This window comes from Mollisia scopiformis (assembly GCF_001500285.1).
Source record: "Mollisia scopiformis unplaced genomic scaffold LY89scaffold_12, whole genome shotgun sequence".
NCBI lineage: Eukaryota > Fungi > Ascomycota > Leotiomycetes > Helotiales > Mollisiaceae > Mollisia > Mollisia scopiformis.
Genome location: NW_017263592.1, coordinates 932,461 through 951,175, shown reverse-complemented (window position 1 = coordinate 951,175; position 18,715 = coordinate 932,461). Strand labels below are relative to the sequence as shown.

The window sequence follows — 18,715 nt, the reverse complement described above, 5'->3', positions numbered from 1 at the left end:
AATGTTACGGATAACCTGGATCGCCTGGCTGATCGCCTGTCACCTGACCTAATCGCCTGCCCAATCGCCCGCGACAAAGGTCAGGCCGGGAATGGTGGCGTTCCCTAGCTCTAAGCCTGTTAGGGCTTAGCTCCTCACATAACATCCCTTTCCCCTAGCATATATATATCTAGATCTTCTCCTCTTTCATTCTTCTTCTCTTTTTTACTTTTGAATCCTAAGAAATAGCCAAATCGATACTTCGTCTACGTATAAAACTTCCCACCGTGCTGTCACAAAGAACGCGAAAATTTATAATATATTTTGCAAGAGTTGTTTAGAGGTAAAAAGAGAAGAGGGGTAAAAAAGAGGTGAAATCGCTTAATTTATATTTAAATTTTGAATTTTTTAAAAATCTTTTATTTTAACTACGTACCGTTTCTACAATTTCCTTTTAATTCGATTTTTAAATTATATAAAATAAATTTTTAATACTAATTTGATTTTAATTTGTTTTCTATTATTTTTTATTAAAGAATTATAATAATATACTATTTTGCAAAAGGGGTGTTTTGGTGTAAAATGGTGGGGTGGGCCGCTCCCGCTGGCCTCAGCTCTTACATCTAATCTGGCTGAGAGGAAGCATAAGAGCCCCTTATCCAGCTTACTAGCTGTGATTCGATTATCTTATTCTTTCTTTGAAAGCAATGGCATTTCCAGGCTTCTTTCTGCTCTCGAGTACTCGCTTACAGAAAACCTTCAACAGCAAGACTCAACCACATTTAGTACAGTTCATGTATGTTTTCTCTCAACTCTCGGTATCGCTTACATGATCTCCGAATCAGGTGATAGAACACTCTCAAGCACTGGTCTCAAGCTTGGGGACGACTAAAGCAGAACTGCTCAATTATATGAATTATCAACGACGCGCAAGAACCTGCTGACTTTCTCCAAATAACCCTACATATTCCCAGGGAAGTTCTTGGCTCTGAATATCTTGAACAGATTTAGTCCGAGTCTCACCTCAAAAGAAGCCTAGAGCATGATTCAAAACATCTCACTCACTCTAAAAATCTGGGATTCGCCCATCTAAAACAACTCCCAAGCTCATAACTCCTCAAACACAATCCCACCCTCACCCAACAAACCTACCTATCCCAAATCCTCCCCCGACCAAGACGCCACCCTCACAACCCGTCCCACAATGGCAATCTCCGATCCTCGACAATCTGAGCTACGGTAACAGTAACACCCGATTCCGATCTCATCACCGTCGCAGTCACACCGCATAGCGCGCGGCTGTGTGACGATATCGATCTCAACAATGTTTTCTTTCTGTCTCAACAGAAAGGGGTGGAGATTGAGTGGGGTGATTATTAGATCATTATCTTGAGGTCAGGAAGTGGTCTGAATAGATGTACATAAATATTCTTTACATTAGGTATTTGGTTAAATATCATACAGGCATGCGTGAAATACTATACAAGTCCAGGAGCACGCTCTTTGAGCTTCATCCCAATGCCCCTACCACTGATTTCCTTTCCCCAATTATCCTTCACCCAAGTCTCCGGAGCCCTCATCCCCCTCTTCATCATCATCTTCAGAATCCCCCACGCCCGCTCATCCCCCGCCGCTGAACACCGTTCCACCATCGCCCTCGCGGTACCAGCCCTCATCCACCACCCGCCATCCCCCTTATCTTTCCCTACTAGCGTCATCTCCTCCAGGTACCTGAACGCATCCTCGTAGTCCGGGTCTGGGAGACAGGCCAGGATGAGACGATCGTAGGTTAGTCGATCGGCTTTGATGTCTAAAGCAGCCATTTCGCTGGCGAAGAACATGCAGAGATCTTTACGGCCTGCGTAGACGGCGCCTTGGAGGAGGGTGTTGAATGTATCTGTGTTTGGACCAGTTTCGATGATTTCGTGAAGTTCTTTGTAGAAGGTTATTGCGTGCTCGAATTGATTGGTCTCGCAACAGGCTTCGAGGACGACGTTTGCTGCCGTGACGGGAATAACATGGCCGTCTTTAGATAGGCTTTTCAAGTCTTCCCACGCCACTAGAGGGTTGATGTTTGATTGTGATAGTTGAATGAACAATGGTCGGGTGGTGTTTGTATCTGGTTCCAGCTTGGCTTTGGACATGATTGCCAGGATACGGAAGGCGGTTTTCATGTCACCGGATCCAGCATATGCTGCGAGTAAAGCTTCGTAATGGTATGGAGCAAGGACTGACAGTCGGCTCGATAGAATGCGGACTATAGATGTTGCAAATCCAGGATCAGCATATCTCGCGGCCATGTTGAGTGCCACTGTGCAGATTCCATCGGAAGGAACCAGGAAATTTGTCTGAATGCGTCTTTTCCAAATGTATTTTGTTCCTTCGTACTGTCGAGACTGTTAGTGTGTCATGGAAAGGGTCTGAGGATATCAACTAACATGGAATGCTTTGGTGAAAGCATCGAGGACATAGTACCATACACTTGGCTGGATCTCCTTTCGATCGTTCTCAAACCTGTGCTTGAGAAGCTTGAAAACCTCATCCAGCTCCCCAGCATCACAAAGTTGGAACATGAATATATCATACAACCACGGCTGAACCATGATATTATCTGTATGCATCTGCTCCAGCTTATCTATGGCAACTTCGTATTGTCGATCACGAAGAAGGCCAACAACATAGTTATGCCAACCTTCTGGAGAGAGTCCGAACCACTTCATTTTCATTTCCTGCAAGATTTGTTCTCGAAGAAGGTAGTCCGGATGAATGGCAAGAACCTGTAGAACTCCATGATATAATCCATTATCAGCTCCAATTCCTAGCTCTTTCATTTCTTGCAGTAAATGTTTCACAACATCAGCACCGCCATACTCAGCAACAGCGTTCGCTCTTATCAATGCATCATAATGAACCAATGAAGGCTTTTCGCCTCTATCCTCCAGCAAGTATGTCACCAACTCGCAGATCCGAAAATAGCCATCTTTGGTCTTGATGAGCTTTGCCAGTTGGTCATGGAGGTGAACGAGTGGAATATCGTCGAAGTCTGTTCTGTGCTTCGGATGAAGGCCACCTTCGAGACTGGAGTGATCTTCGGTTTTTCTGCTCTCAACTTGTTGAGATGTTGAGGTAGGGTGAACGTGATTATCTCGGAATGCCGAGTAATGCTCTTTGACCATAGATTTTACGGAAGGTGAAGCCTGCCGAGGTGGAATGGCGGTCCGTTGAAAAGAGTCTGAGTTCGGAATAGGAATGAGTTTTGAATCTGGGAGTGCTCGAGGGTCACTTCTTGCTTCGATGGACCCAGAATGAATTACCTGCTCTGATATCTGACTAGCTTCTGAACCGTATTTTCTTTCGAATTGGGAGCTAGGTCTAGGTCGGACGAGAGCAGGTGATTCAACCGTCGTGGTGGGAGGAATTGCTCTCGAAACTTCAGTCTCTGCTACTGAGTCCAGGAGTGCTTGGGCATCACCTCCTTCAGCAGTAGATTCAGAGTGATCCGATTGCTCGGGTACCTGGCTAGGTCGCGAATCATCCTTTCTAGATGGAACGAAAGACTCCTCATCAGCTGCCGTTATTGGAGTCATGGTCCTCGAAGCTTCAACTTTTGCATCAGCCCCTTGCTGAACGTCCTTGACCATTTCATCTTTCTTCGGCGTAACAACATCAGCATCTCCAAATCCGAAGAAATTCCAAAACCGGGCCTTCGACTCAATAGCAGGTATGGTCGGTGCTGACTTCAATGCCCTCTTACTTAGTGTCTCAACAACTAGACTTGCCACTTCTTTTTCCTCATGTCCTACAAAGGAAGCAATATGGGTTTCTGTCTCCTTCGTAGGCTCATTCAAGTATTGTAGAGGCAGTATAGCAGAAGATTCCTCATCGTCTTGTGCAGAGGTAGTAACGCCAGTATCTGTCTTTGTAGACTCATCCAAGTCTCGCCCAAGCGGTATAGTCAATGATCCCAAACCATCTTTTGCAGACCTATTGACACCAATATGCATTTCCTCCGTAAAATCTCGTACTCTTCGTCGAGGCGGAATAGCAGAACCCCCCTCAAACGTCGAAATAGGCTTCACGCTCTCCCTCTTCCTCCCATCCCGACTCTCCTCCCCAACAACCCCACCAGGAATCGTATTCTCCTTTCCCTCCTTCTCCGCCTTGCTCACAAATCCACCTCTCGGCGGTATCCTACTCATCCCAGCGAAAGCATCCACCGGCCTCACCACCCTCTCAGCCTTTCCCGTCCCCTTCCCCTCAACTATCGGAGGAATCGTCGAAGTACCAGAAAACGTCTCATTAGCTCGCGGTATATCCAACCCTCTCACAGCTTTCGCAATCCTCTCATCGTTCTCTCCCTTCTCCTTCCCCTTAACCCTCGGCAGAATCATCGCTGCACCCTCCCTCCGCGTCCTCGCCCACCGAACCCGATTCTCCCACTGCATCCTCGCGTATTCCTTGCGACTGACGACCTCCTCTGCTGGGACATTGTTCAAAGACGGCAATCGATAGCTGACCTGTAGTCTATCCTTGATTTTCCTTATCTTTGTCTCGCTCCCCAAGCTCCTGTCTCCTGCTGCAGAAGATCCATTGTGGAATCCTCTCCTCAATCTGCGAGAGGGGATCAAAGAGGAGATCAGGTCGATGGATGGACAGAGACAGCGCCAGAGTCCGTCGATTGGGATGCGGGTTACGGACATTGACGGGTGGGGGATGCTGGTTGGGACATTGGGGACGGATGGATGGATGGATGGAGCTTTGGAGCTGCGACTTTTTTTGTGGGGCTGAGAACTGTTCAGCCTTGTTGTCACGTGGGGTAAGTTTTTGGTAGCCTCGCTCGCTGGGATGTGAGTTTAGGGAAAGTTGTGGATGGAGGGTATTGGTTTTTGCTTTTGTGGTTGAGTCTATCTTTGTAGAAGCTCTCTGGCTAGCTAGCTAGCTCTCTGTCTGTCTTCAGCCATCCCTGGCGTAATAGCATTTTTCTCTCTGTTTGCCTCAATAGCATAGCTCTTCTCCAAACGCATCCTCTCAGGCACTAAACTTCCCACGGGTATCTCAAAGCATCCCACCCAAACCACCCTCTCAATTCCCTCTCCCTCTACCCCTTCCTCTCCCACCACCCCGTCCTCCTCGCCCTCGATCCCCACCCCTATGATCCCCCCTCGCCGCACCGCCTCTGCCTCCTCTATACCCTCCTCCTCCCCCACCTTGATCCCTCTGCTGCTGATCCTTCACCAAATCGATGATCTCGTCTGGGACCCTTAGGTATTTGATGTTGTTCCCTTTGACGTATACTTCTGGGAGGCGGAAGAATTTGTCGCCGTCCTGGATACAACATTTTTTTTAGCAATTGAGAAAGGAAGAAGGGGAAGAGGAAAGGAGAAGATATTTACGGGAGATGTCTGCACAACTTCCTTCAGAGTCAGGTTCATCCACGTATCGCACGTAACGAGGTGGCCGTTGAGGGTTTCGCCGTTCTTGAGCTCGACGAGCATGGGGTGGCCTTGGGCGGCTGTTAGGAGGCCGAGGGGTAACTGTTGAGCTATCGTTAGCTGTGCGCGATACAAATAGAGGAACATGGAAGAATAGAGGAGGGATTACCATCTTGATTGTGGGTTGAGGGGTTGTAGTGGAGTGGAGGGGAAGATTTGGCGGGATGTTTTGGAGGGTTTGATATGTGGGTTTGGTTGATGCGGTTGCCGTAGGAGCCTGATGGCACGTGATGAGGTGTTGAAGTCAAATGTCTGGGTGCGATTGGGGAGTTGATCTTTTGGTCTTTATGTGTTTTGTTATGATGGTGAATAAGTTTGTCAAGATTGGTTGCTCAAATAAACTGTGTTGGTGGAATTAAGCAACTTAAAGAACGAAGCTCAATCAATTCAAAAAGTCTTTCACCTCTGCAACAACTACTAATACACCTCTAGAACACTCCCCATCAAGAAGAAGAAAAATATCAATCCAATCTAAACAACTCCAATCCCCTCTTCCAAAATCTACAACTTCGCACTAACCATCCCCCTCTCAAACTCCTCCACAACAGGAACCTCCACCTTCTCACTCTCACTCAAACACTTCATAATCGCATCCACCATCCCATCCTCCCTCAAACACTTGTAAATCCTCCCAATCTGCGTGCCCGTCGTGACCTTATCTGTGCCATCATCCACCATGCCTTCAGCTTTGTAGGTAGGATGGTCAACCAGGCCTCTATGCATTGGGATCCCCATATCCTTGCGCACGAATTGATACATGATCTTGGCAGCTTTACCTAGATGTTTACTCGCGTCCGGGTTTGCGAGGTAAGCTTCGCGATTTGCGAGGAAGATGGTCTTGGTTGTGACGGCAATGGTAGAGGTCCATTCGGAGACTAGGGAAAGGGTATTGATTCTATTCGGATCAGAAGCATCATCGTGATGGTGTGCTGCTTCGAGGGCGTCGACGACCAAATGTTGAGCAGCTCGAGCCACAGCTGTGAATCGATCGTGTGAATCCATGGTCGTGGTGTTTGCAAGCGCAGAGTTCATAGCGCCCCAAATATGGTGATCGAGTTTCTTGAGAATGGGTTGGGAGAGCATGCTTCCCAGGAGAGTGTTGGTACACTTCGTAATCTCGGGCTTGAGTTTATCCATGAATGCGGCGTTCATGGCGCGGAGGTCTAGGGCTTGGCAGAGGGAATAGAGGTAAGCGGACGACATGAGGGAGACGATGTCGATTGCCATGTGGGTGTAGCGAGCGCTGATGAGAGCGAGGCTGTTGAGTGCTTGGTTGGACATCTCGGCTGATTGGACGTGATTGCTCACTGGGTTGGCAAGGAAGGCAAGTTCGGAATAGTAAGCTGCCATGTTGATGTCGACTCCTTTGAGGGTGTATGACAAGCTTGGCTCGTCGGCTGCGAGGTTGGGAGGAAGGTTGTATGCGAGACGATTGTCGAGAAGCTCAGCACTTTGAGCAAAGAGCATCTTGCCAATCTTTTCGAGTCCCATGCGAGTCTTCTCTGTCGAAGATGCAACAGAAGATGCTTGAAAGTTGCCACCGTGATGGCAGTGCTTCTCTGCCACATTGACAAGAGGGTTGTCAGTAGTGGAGTTCAGCTCCACCTCTATTTGCTCTCGAGCTAGAGACATGTCCTCAAAAGCCGGGCCGAGCCATTGACTGCTTGTTCGTAAAGCATACCTATCTTGTCTTAGACCATCACCGCACCCATGGTGCTTACTTGTGCGGACAAAATCCGAGCCGTCTAAGAACGCGTTGATGTTTCTTGCCACTTCGATTTGACCCCGGTGAGGACGAATGGCTGCAATAAATGGATCGAAACTATCGAGTGCTCCTAGCATAGCTTCAACTCCCATGGCAGTGAGAATCTGCGCCAAGATTGCAAGGATATCTGCTTGGTGTTGAGCAAGAGTCGCAACGCCGGCAGAAAAGGCTGTTCCATTGATCAAGCCGAGAATCTCTTTGGGACCAAAGTTGACCGAACTCATGCCCGCTTGTTGGAGAGCTTCATTCGAAGGGATCAATCTCCTTGACTCCTTTGGACCAGACCATACCTTGACATCTGGGTTGCCCTCAAGTACACCAGCGATGTATGAAAGAGGACACAAATCTCCAGATGCTGAAATGCTCCCACGAAGAGGAACCAATGGCACAAGATTGTGCTCAAGGAGATTGACAATGGCCTGGATGACTTCCAGACGAACGGCGGAATGTCCTCGAAGGACAGAGTTGCAGCGAATAACCATAGCAGCTCTCACCCATTCCTCGGGCATACTAAGCTTCGCGATTGCGTTCCAATCGGATGTTGTACCATGGTGGGACGAAGAGGCACTGCTATCAGAAAGAGGTAGCACCGCGCATAATTGCATTTGAAGTAGTGCCACTTGCAACGCATTGGTGGAGGACGTTGTGGTGTTCGCACTCCCTCCAAAGCCAGTCGTCACTCCTACCATATGTTAACTATTGTCGAGTTTGGAATCATGACGCAGGGGTGCAACCATAAACTGAGTGACCATTGGCCAGCGATTCCATAAGGAACTTGACGCTGTCATCGATTGAAGCTCTGATGTGGCGAGGAAGGTTGTCCAAACTGGCAATTGCATCGCATCTGAAAAAAAAAAACTTGTTAGGGTAGCTGGATAGCGTGACCATCAAAGTGACTTACCTTGCAACGGCAACCAAAGTTGCTATCGTGAGCGAGTCTCCTCGAAGCTCGACTTTGTTTCTTCTCTGTTGGAAAGGCTGGAGGTTTGACCATTTTCCAAGCGTACTTTCCATTTGAGGTTGAGACATTCTAAGGATACAATAAGGAGCACGGTGAAAAGACAGGTTTAGAACGAAGAGGCAGTTTGAACGTCTTTGTATGAGATGTTTGCTGCAGAAATAGAAAGAGCAGGTGTGCACACTACTAACAGCGGATGATTGCCATATATGCAACTCTGCATATGTCTCAGCAGTAGGCCAGCAGTAGCTCACCGCCAATCACGGAATACTCCCACTAAAATTCAAGAAGGACATGTACTATGAAGAGATAGCTGTGATCTTCCTGCGCCTCGTACAAAACGCCCTCGAATTTTCAGAAGATGGTGTACTGCACAGCACTACCAAATCGGCAATCCGTTCCATGCAGGTGTTCACTCGAGATCTGCTTTGCGCCTACAGTAGTTGGATGATAGGCTCCACCTAGAGTCAAACAACGTGCACGAATATGCTCGAACTATGGATCTTATCGCTGAATCTCGCAGTGGTGTAATATGTACCTAGGTAATGTTTGAAGTCGTAGTATACCGTGACACTGAAGCCAAATTGTCAGGCTGCACTTGATGGATCTGCTTGGTTTCTCCGTTTCCAGGAGCTGCTGTAACAGATTTGCGGATGTATTGAGAAACATTTGACTCCTAGAGATAGCTGAACCATACCTGCTCAGATGCAATAGTTCTCTAGGGAGTGTCGTGATGTTTGAGTTTGATGTCGTGTGCGGCCGCACAACAGAAGCCCGTCCGGGGGTTTATCGAGATCTGGAAAGCTGTGCACCATTTTGTGAGACAAAGTCTCAATCCCTCGTTTTTCAGCTTCACCCAGACTCATTGGATGTCTTGTAAGAAGCGCAATCCTGAGCAGCGGTACCCAATGTGATGCAGAGATGGGCAAGCCTCCGGGGTTTTGTGGGGCCTCTCGTCGTCGATTCCAACAATGTCTGACCAGACAATGTTGGATAACAGCATCGGCGAGCATCGAGTCGCGGTCTGTCGAATGGCACAGGCAGCGCACCTTGGCCGCGATGAAGAGAATACCAGATGAATACCAGATCAATGACGGGCGGATGGCAGCAGATTCAGTCCTACGTTGTACATTATCGGAATGTAAAGATGTACTCAGAGGTACGATAGTAGGAAATGAACGGCTTCGGTATCCGACTTTCAACTGTCAGTCATCGTTGGGAAGGAATGATGATGGTGGAAGGAGACGGTGAAGAGAGATGTCCCAACTCTTGTGAACCCCTCAAGATTTCCCGGTCTGAGCTAACTATTTTCGGCCCAATCGCCTCTTCTCGACTCCTGCGATGCTTGGAGACGGACCGTTCCTTTCTTCGCGTCGGATGATATCAGATAATGTACGGAGTACGAGACAAGATTGACTTAGACTCTGTCTTGCATGGTGTCAGCGCACCTGGCTCGAAGAAGGATGGTCATGTGATGGGCATAGGGAGTTTGCAATTTCTTCTTTTGCAGTTGGGGTCAAACTGAGTTTTCTTTTGTTCAGCAAACCTGTATGGACATACAAGCCATCTCTGCTATTCAATGTTATCAATACCTACCTACCTACCTACCTACCATCGGATCCGATACCGATCACGTGGGAATCTACAGTTTTCACTGCCGACCGAGATTTTTCGCCATTTCCTCGCGAAATCTTTGAACAAGCTTTACCATCAAAACACTAATAAGTATCTCCATACTCTGCTTCCCCATCGTGGATCTACGATACCGGACATTGACTCGTCAGAGGTCGTCACTGATCGTCACACTTGTTCTCTTTCATCATGAGCTTCACATTCAGCGGAAATACGGTGTCGGATATACTTTTGCGCCCTCCTATTTGCTGTTGGGGGCAGTGTTGGAACCGTGCGGAGCAATTTTAACAGTCGATGCGCCGAGTCGTCGTCAGCAGCACCGTTGGTTGCGGTTAGTGACCCTTTGCAGGCCACCCACGTCCACCCCTTCACCCCACCGAGGACGAGTCTTGAGAAGATTGCGCAGCCACAATCATGAATCAGTAGGGGATCTCTCTCTCCTCCTGATCTTTTATCCTTCCAAGCTTCCTTTTTCATTGTTCTTCTTGTCGTTGGTATTTCGTCAAAGTCCTTCAGGCGCCAACAATATTTCGTCCGTAGTTGTTAGCTGATTGCCTATTGTCCCTATTGTTTCATCTCATATTCTTAATCGCGATATCGCGGTCTTTACTCAGCATGCGCGGCCTCTTGGGCGCGTTTTTGCTGGCACCAGCGCTCGCAGCAGCCCTCGTCGTTCCTGATGTTCAGATCGAAGATTGGGAGGGAGCGATTTCCAGCAGACCGGTCGCCGCTCATGGTAATATATATCCTTTCAAGTGTTGTCTCCAGGCTAATAGTAAAGACCGGGCTGTCGCATATCTCGGTGTTGTAGTTCCTCAGGCAAGCGATGTGCAATCACCTGATGAAGATCGATTACTACAATTCAAGCTCGAAGTCCTGAGTTCAGAACAAGCTTGTGGATTTGGAAATGTTACTCTCGATGGACAAGTCCTCCCTCAAACTCTTGATGGCAATTTTCCGTCTGGCACGGGTCCTATCTCAACAGCTCAACAGAATATCGTAACTGGTTCCTGGTCTTTCCACTGCATCAAGATCAATGGTCTACCCGATAGTCAATTGATGAAGTTTACAGTTGATGCCATAGATGGCGAGATAGTCCAAGATGTCGGCTTCTCCATTCTTTTCAGACAAGCCGGTCAGGTCTCGATCATGAACATCGAAACTGATCTCTCGATTCCCGACGATGTTGTAGCCAATCCCAACCCAGAAGGTCTTCGACCAGTCAAAGAGATGGATGAACCATATTTCGATGTCGAGGAAGAAGTTGCCGAGTTGGAATACCTCTGGAGCCAACTTAGAGAGATCAAGTATCTCATCCACGAGAAGGAGAAAGCCCTTGCTCATCATGGCAACCGCCAACATGTTAGCGATCTCAAGGATTGCGACAGCTTGAAGTGTGTTGTCAAGGCTTTCGCTCAACATGCAAAGAACGCCGCTCATGACTTGTATGGAAAGGTGCGAGGCGAATTCGATGAGGAAGAGGACGAGTTTGGTCACCCGCACTTCAAGCACCCCAAGTTTCCAAAATTTAAGAATCCTTTCAAGGGAGGGAAGAATCATACTTGTGGCCCACCAAAGCATGGCAAGGGAAACCACACCCTACCACACCCACCTTGGAAGAAACCACATCATCGTCCTCTACCCGTCTGCAGATATCCTCATCCGCGATTCCACCATGGTCCGCCTCCATTTCATTACGGTCCTCCTCCATTTGGACGACCTCATGGCATGCTACACGGGGGACCAGGTGCGCATCACGGCCCGGAAGACAGACCTCATCCACACCACTTTATGCCTACTCCAAACGACTTCGAATGGCCAAGCCCAAAACACCACTGGAACCACCCTCCGCCACCACCAGAGGACGCTCCAGATATGCCACTCCCGGACTTTGATGGTCCCCAGCCACATCACCATGAAGAAAGTCCCGAGTTTGATGGCCCACATCATCACCAAGGCCCACCGGATTTTGACGCTCCTCCACCATCTCACCATGAAGGTCGTCCAGGTCGCGAAGGACCTCATCACCACGAGAATCCACCAGATTTCGAAGGTCTATCCCGTCATCACGGAGGACCTCCTGATTTCGATGGCCCACCACCTCACCACGAAGAACGTCCAGATTTCGAAGCTCCTCCGGACTTTGACGGCCCACCACCCCCTCATCACGGTAATCACCCACCACCACCACCGCCTCCCGAATTCGAACACGAAGGAGGCCACATGGGTCCTCCCGGTCCCCCCCACCGCAACGGCCTCGTCAAAGCCCTCATCATCACAAAATTCACCGCCATCGGCTTCCTCTTCGCCTTCCTAATCATCGCCCTTCACCGGCGCCTCTGCACCCCCAAACGACGCGCCGACCGCCAAGCCCGTCGTGAGGAGCGTCACCGTCGACGAGCATATCGCCGCGCAGCTCATAAGCACCTCATTACTCGTCTCCTAGCCAGACTCTCAGGCGAGGAAACCGATAGTGACGACGAAGATTACGAGGAGAAAAGGGAACGATTACTCGCTGATGCGGAAGATGGGATGAGCACGACTATGACGGAGGATATCCGCGAGATGCGGACGACGGCCGATGTTGCGGGTGAGATGGTCATCGCTGATTCCCAGCCCGCAATTGTCCCGGAAACACAACCGCTGATGGCGGATGATCTTACGTCGCAGATTGGAGAGGGGGAGGAGTTGCCGGCTTACGAGGATAATGATGGGAGTGAGATGAGTAGTGTGATTGCGGATGGATTTCGGTATACCCCGGGCGGCATGGGGAGAGAGGAGTATACGCCTAGTCAGAGTGATGCGGGGAGTGTGAGTGATATTTTGGGGCCGGATACTAAGTCATGAGCGAGCCTTAGCGAGCGAGCAGGTGAGCACGCGAGAAAGCAATGGGAAAGGGATGGAGGAGAAATCTTCGTTTGTTTGGGAGGTTATTATCTGTTTGGCTGGACGGACAGCCTAATTATGTTTCACTACTATACCTCCTGTAGATATTTCCTTCGTTATCCATTTGAACTTACGCATTTTCAATATACATCTTCTCGAGAAGGCTTTTCCTAGATCTTTGAGATAGTGGATGGATTCCAAAACTCAGTCGCATATATGAATTGTTAGCCTTGTTACTTGAATAATTAACACATAAATTATCTAGCCTCCCAAAGCCTGAGGATGTGCTTCAATAAATTAGACAAGAATAGAACATTCCCTGGATGAAATTGTAAAACCTCAACATAGCGATTGTTTAATGAATGTGTAGGTAACGACTTACATTGTGAGACCCAAACGCAAGAGTCGCCGAGTTACATAGAGAGATTTTGAGCTTTTTGCTTTTTGCCTTAGAGGCTATTGTCTCACTTTTCCTCATCGAAACGATAATGATGCATGCTAAGAGAACCATGGCCGGCTCCGCAACTCGATCGTTCTTGATCCAGTATGTAGAAACAAATACAACCCCTCTTCCCTCGATATTCCACTCCACCTCCCAAACTGTTGCTCCCATCTGCGTCTCTATTCCTCATCACGTGAAAATCTCCCTTTACATCCAAAATGTCCAAACTGACACAGACATTGTGATAACCTTGATATCAATATATCTCAAACTGTATAGAGAAAACAATAATAGACTAATGCAATTTAGGAATATAGAAATAATGCACGTGGATTAATTGTTGCCGCAGCCGGGCTGTAAAATGGAGCTTGGATGTTTGGGGTTAGATAGGTTAGGTTGGTAAGGCTACCATAGCGAAAATCCTAGCTAGATCTTGGACCTTGGGAAATGGTGGGATTGAGAGCAACGCTGACGACGGGTGTTGTTACTCTGGATAAGTGTCTCTAAATTATTAGAGAGTTACTCATGACGATGTCTCCTTTATTCATAGGAGGGGGATTTGTTGGGTCATCGGAGGTTTGAAGAATTTGGGAGTTTCACGGTGTTGGAGTGGACATGAGGGGCAGCTGTTGACGAGCTCAGCCAACTCTGTTAATCCTGTCCGGTGTGCTTAGAACAAAGCCTGCTATGCGGAAAGAGAGGCTGGAAAGCAGTCGCTCTCTTGCAATGATAGTGGGAGCGAGAAAAGGAGGGAGGAGCCAGGTGCAGCTGACGAGGTCCGAGGATCAGGAAGCCAGCGTGTTCCTATGTTTTTGACAGCTTGCTACCTCCTTTGCTCTGCTGACCTCATTTCAAAGAATCACTCCTTGTCACTTGTCTTTGGATACTTGCTGCTTGTCGTTTCTATGGTGCTCATTGAAGGTTTGAAGGTTTGAAGGTTTGAAGGTTTGAAGGTTTGAAGGTTACCTAGGTACCTAGGTAGAAGGTGACGCCCATCACGTGCAGTGTACTTGGGTCCTTGTTTCTCAAGTTGGGCAAGTGAGTGTTGGAGCAGGTACTTGTTTGAGTTCTTGCAACCGATCTGTGTCCTTGCTGTTCCGTTTTTTGTTTGATCAGGTGTTGTTGAGTACGATAGTGCGAGATTGCTAAGCAGCTTGCTTAGGCTGTTGCGCTCTTTTGGCTCTGAATAGTCTGCTGGGGGCGTGTGGGTGGAGCGATGAAGGGGCACTGTCTTCTGACTCGGAATAATCTCCTGGCTCTGGTTTAGGAGTTTGTAGTAATCATTGGATCAAGTCAGAGTCTATTTGCTTCTGGATGAGTGTGGCCCATAATTGGAAGCTTGTAGACAAGCAGATTGGTCATCTTCGATTGCCAGTACCAACGCACGAATTTGAGAAACACGCACTTGCATAATCTCGGGTACAATACTGCTTTGGTGTAAATGCAGCAGAGCCACGGAAAATAGCAGAGAAATGACTTTTCCCTGTGATCAATTGGCAAGATGCCGAAACAAAATGCAAAAGTGTCACTTGATTCCCAGTACCAAAGCATAATGTTATGAAGGATGCACTTGCAAACATATGGACGTCTCGCTTAGCTTTCGGAAACTAGGTATGACTGGGTCAGATAGTCAAACGGTAAGAGACAAATGACCCTGTCTTGTGGGCAATTGGCAAGGTGCCCAAACAGGAAGCAAATAGAGGCAGGAGTTGCAGGTTGAGTATAAATGAAGCTCTCTCGCCCGCTATGATGGAGTATCTAGTTGGACAGGCAGCGTTGTGCCATAGTCATAACTGTTTATCTTCTGCAACTTTCGATAACTTCCAATGCCCATGCACTTGCTGTTCATCACTCGTTGTCCTTCTGTCAGGCAATGTTTGAGCTGGCAGTTCTCCCAGACAACTACAGCTTGAGTTGTCCATCTCGTACCTAGCATTTATTGTGGTTGAAAAAGGATTTTGTTGCTCTAACTCAAGTTCTCCTGCTTGTACTTGAGAATCAGAGATCTTCAGACTGGAATTCACCGTCGACTTCTTGCTCATCTGAGTGTCTCCTCATCTGAACGGCCCATTCAATCTAGATCTCTGTCCTCAGCCGTTTGCCATGGTACTCAGGTATGAGATGAGCTTCAAGGTCCAGAGTAGGAATATTTCGCGAGATGTTGCGCCCCTAAAATCCCAGAAACCATCAGTCTCAAGCTTTGGGCTTTCCCTGGAGGCTGAGAAAAGCTACGGTGACTCGTGTGTGTGTGTTGTTGTTGTCAGTTCGTGGTTGTAGAAAGACTGGTGCTAGTTTTGTGTCGTTGAAGCCTTTGCTGCAGCTGTCTCTCTGTGAATATCTGCGAGCACTCATTCTCCGCAGAGCTAATGGCAACGTAAATATGGAGGTGAGCGTATGTATGCTTTGTAAAGTTGGAGACTTGGGAGGAGGAATCTTGTCTGTTGTTGTCAGCTGGTGTGTCAGTACTGTATAGTGTATGAAGGAATGAAATACTGGAGGCATCTGAACAGACCGACTTGCTTCCTCCCCTCTGAAACCTCTATTTCCAGGCTGCTGACTACTTACCCGACTTTTGATATCTGCTAGAAAATCGTTATATATAGTCTTCAAGATGTATTGACACTTCTTTGGTTGCTGGAAGATGTAGTGAGGGGGTGTTTGGAAACAAGTTCGCGTCTTGACGACATCAGCTTGTATCTGCTTGCAGGAACTCGATATGCGCTCTGGATCGTCACTGTCGTCTTACCTCTTCTGCTTAGCGAAGCATTGTCGGAGTCTAGTGCTATTGTATTGTCTTGTCCAAGATAGCGGTCCCTTATAGTGGGACTTTCTCGAGAGACGTACCCTTTCGCGGCCTACATGGTGCTTGTCGTTGACTTCCCCCTCGCTTGGCATGCTTCTCAGACGCTTGGCTTTCCTGCATCGCATTGCTTTAGCCTTGTCACGCGGTGCTAAGCATGTCAGTCGCCAGCACGCGGTCTCATTAGTAAGAGCTTGGACCGGAATTGGAAGTGGTGGAGAGATTTAGGACAATCACAACGACTTTTCGCAAGGACACAGCGACTTCTCATCAGTCCGATTGCCATATGTAGTATTCCTACATAATTTACGAGAAGCTACAGTAACGACTTCCCACCTCTCCATTGTGCAAAACAAGCGCAAATTAGGAGCACGTTGTCCTCCAGTCACATCAGAAGACGGTACGAAGCAGCAGGTAAGCCATTAATTCTTCTATCACCCTCTCTTTTTCATACCAATTGTCCATTACTGGTACACCTGATCTTTGAGAACGTGCTGTGGTCAATTGTTGGATACTCAGAACTCTGTGGAATCAGAGACAGACCTTTAAAAGCACTTCAACCACCCCCTCAGTTATCTCACCCTCAAGCATTTTCTCGAGAACGTATTAACATAGCAAGACGTCGACTACACCCCGAGCACGATACCTTTCACATCCGCCGAGATATTCAAGAGAAGCTTTGGGAAAGCGGAAAGCCGGGTCCTGATTGCTAACCCCGGTGTTGTGTTGAGCAGAGACGACACCTCCCGCAGAGCATTCGAGCTACGAAACCCACAAGACGTTGGTAAGCCTTCAACTTTCCACTCCACCTCCGTCTATCCTCCTCCTCCACACAACCCGAAGCCTAGATCTCCTTCTTTGGCTGCATATCTCGAAAGAACAAACCCGGAAGCTGATCAATTGCCTTCTCAGGAAACGAACGAACAGCGAGTTTCCAGCGGACCACGAGGTACGTAGACTATCCTACAATCTAGACCAGTACATTTCTTCCCCCGTCTTGCTTTTATAACCATATTTTCAAAGATTCTTGAGTTGGAAGGGGCTTAGCGTAATTCAAAACGGATCGTCGTCTTCGGCTGGGGAATTTTGCCCACGAACCTCCTCCTCTTCGCACCTCCATTCCCTTCCTTTCTACAACCACAACGCAAACACCGCACAATTGCATCTCTTCAACGACACTGACAGCTATCCACCACAGTCTTCGTACTGACAGAGATAGTACATCTGCGCCCTTGTCGAAGCTAACGACAAGATATTAGTCTCTGAGCGCTCACTGCTCGAGCCCAAAGCGGATCGCAATAGCTAAGAGGTATGAGATCCTCCCCCTCCATCTTACAATTGGTTCTCATCAAGCCTGTTCAGAACGCGTAACTAATATTATGATCTTAAAAAATAGATCACGAACGCTTCGATTGATCCTAGCTGTCCCTAAAGACACGCGCCGACCAAAGGTAAGCCAACACCACATCACATTTCCTTTCGTTTATTGTTCCTCTTCATCAGCCGAGCGATCTTTATCCTCATCCACATAAGTCCTTTCTCAGCTCATTATAATTGCGGTCCGGGGGCGAAGTCCATCGCGAAGTGTCGTTGGCTTTGACCACCCACGGGTGGTTGACGACATTCATCAACACATGTTCCCGCTGTCACATAACCTCTGAGTTACATCACATCTCCCCATATCCTCTGCACTTGCTGTTGTTCTTTTTGCTTGCTGGTTTATAACTTCTTTTGAAAATAATTTCAAAGATGGACTTCTATATGTTCACCTTCCACCTTCCACATCATCCAACACAAGCAACTACTATCCATCCAAGCATACCTACAAGCATACTCAACAATCCCTGCTATACGTCTCCTATCTTGCTTTTGTCCATCTTTCCAGTGTTGTCTCCCGGCGCACTCTGCTTGTCTAAATCTGTCAGACGGAGTTCAGCGTCGATGCAACAAGCAACAGAGCTTTCCTGGTCCTAAGCAAGCACACAAGGCTTCGTGAACATCACGACTTTATGTGATTGCGTACTACCCTCTCTGTCTATTTACAATTTCTCTAAAATGCCTTGATATATACATCATAGCTCTCACTAGTGGCAAAAGAAATACCCGTTCACCTCCCTTCCATGCGTCCTATCATTAATTGACTAGTACTGTACAAGCTGCATGTCACTACGCGGACAATATCCTCGCAGTATAGCTGGGCATAGATTTCTTGCATACACTTGATGAATTCATGGCTCTGACAGAAACTAATATGTGTGTTTGTTATAGGGTAGAAAGATTTGACATTTCGATCCAGACTTACCCGATAGCGACTACGAACTTTGGCGGTGATAGAATTCGGAACTCAGGTCCCTCTCTGACGAGTAGCCTGATACTTCGTTCCAGTCCACCATCAAAATGTCTTCACACCCAGACATCAGCATCCTCCCATTTGAAGCGGAGTTCATTGCTAAGCACAAAAAGGCCGCAATAGAATACAATGACATTTACAACGAGGAGGATATGGAGCCTGTTCTACCAGATGAATATCCCAGACCTTCGCGGCCAGAAATGGACAAGATCTACAAGGACGACAACGAGTTGACTAACGAAATTGTTGCCGAGATTCATAGGAATTGGGAAACCCTCTTCAAGGAATTCCAGCTAGAATTGACCAAGCATGGTAATATTCTCCAAGTACAACACAGTCATGAACGTACTAACGAACATGGGGACAAAAGTCCGTGCGTTCAGGCTGTAGAACCTCGAAATTAAAACTCTT

The 18,715-nt window shown here is 47.8% G+C and overlaps 4 protein-coding genes across 4 annotated transcripts; 1 reads left to right on the top strand and 3 right to left on the bottom strand.

The window, feature by feature from the left end:
• Positions 1 to 1,457: 1,457 nt before the first annotated feature.
• Positions 1,458 to 3,155, bottom strand: LY89DRAFT_585556 (uncharacterized protein; the record flags this gene model as incomplete). Its single annotated transcript, XM_018209326.1, has 2 exons — positions 1,458 to 2,366; positions 2,418 to 3,155. 2 exons carry the CDS (start codon positions 3,153 to 3,155, stop codon positions 1,458 to 1,460), a joined length of 1,647 nt encoding a protein of 548 aa, XP_018071384.1.
• Positions 3,156 to 5,061: 1,906 nt separating this feature from the next.
• Positions 5,062 to 5,558, bottom strand: LY89DRAFT_585444 (Sm-like ribonucleoprotein; the record flags this gene model as incomplete). The annotated part of the gene is made up of 2 exons (XM_018209319.1): positions 5,062 to 5,304; positions 5,373 to 5,558. 2 exons carry the CDS (start codon positions 5,556 to 5,558, stop codon positions 5,062 to 5,064), a joined length of 429 nt encoding a protein of 142 aa, XP_018071383.1.
• A 414-nt stretch (positions 5,559 to 5,972) lies between these two features.
• On the bottom strand, positions 5,973 to 8,250 carry LY89DRAFT_585054 (phenylalanine ammonia-lyase; the record flags this gene model as incomplete). Its single annotated transcript, XM_018209305.1, has 3 exons — positions 5,973 to 7,918; positions 7,971 to 8,080; positions 8,138 to 8,250. The coding sequence occupies 3 exons, from the start codon at positions 8,248 to 8,250 to the stop codon at positions 5,973 to 5,975; spliced, it is 2,169 nt and encodes a 722-aa protein (XP_018071382.1).
• Positions 8,251 to 10,171: 1,921 nt separating this feature from the next.
• LY89DRAFT_70153 (uncharacterized protein) lies at positions 10,172 to 12,821 on the top strand. The gene is made up of 3 exons (XM_018217205.1): positions 10,172 to 10,248; positions 10,367 to 10,562; positions 10,608 to 12,821. The coding sequence occupies exons 2-3, from the start codon at positions 10,442 to 10,444 to the stop codon at positions 12,671 to 12,673; spliced, it is 2,187 nt and encodes a 728-aa protein (XP_018071381.1). The 5' UTR covers positions 10,172 to 10,248; positions 10,367 to 10,441; the 3' UTR covers positions 12,674 to 12,821.
• Positions 12,822 to 18,715: the final 5,894 nt, after the last annotated feature.

Excerpts from the sequence above, each read along its gene's own strand:
- LY89DRAFT_70153 (XM_018217205.1), top strand. The coding sequence starts at position 10,442 with ATGCGCGGCCTCTTGGGCGCGTTTTTGCTGGCACCAGCGCTCGCAGCA. Across the intron at positions 10,563-10,607 it reads CAGACCGGTCGCCGCTCATG|ACCGGGCTGTCGCATATCTC; the intron begins GTAATATATATC and ends CTAATAGTAAAG.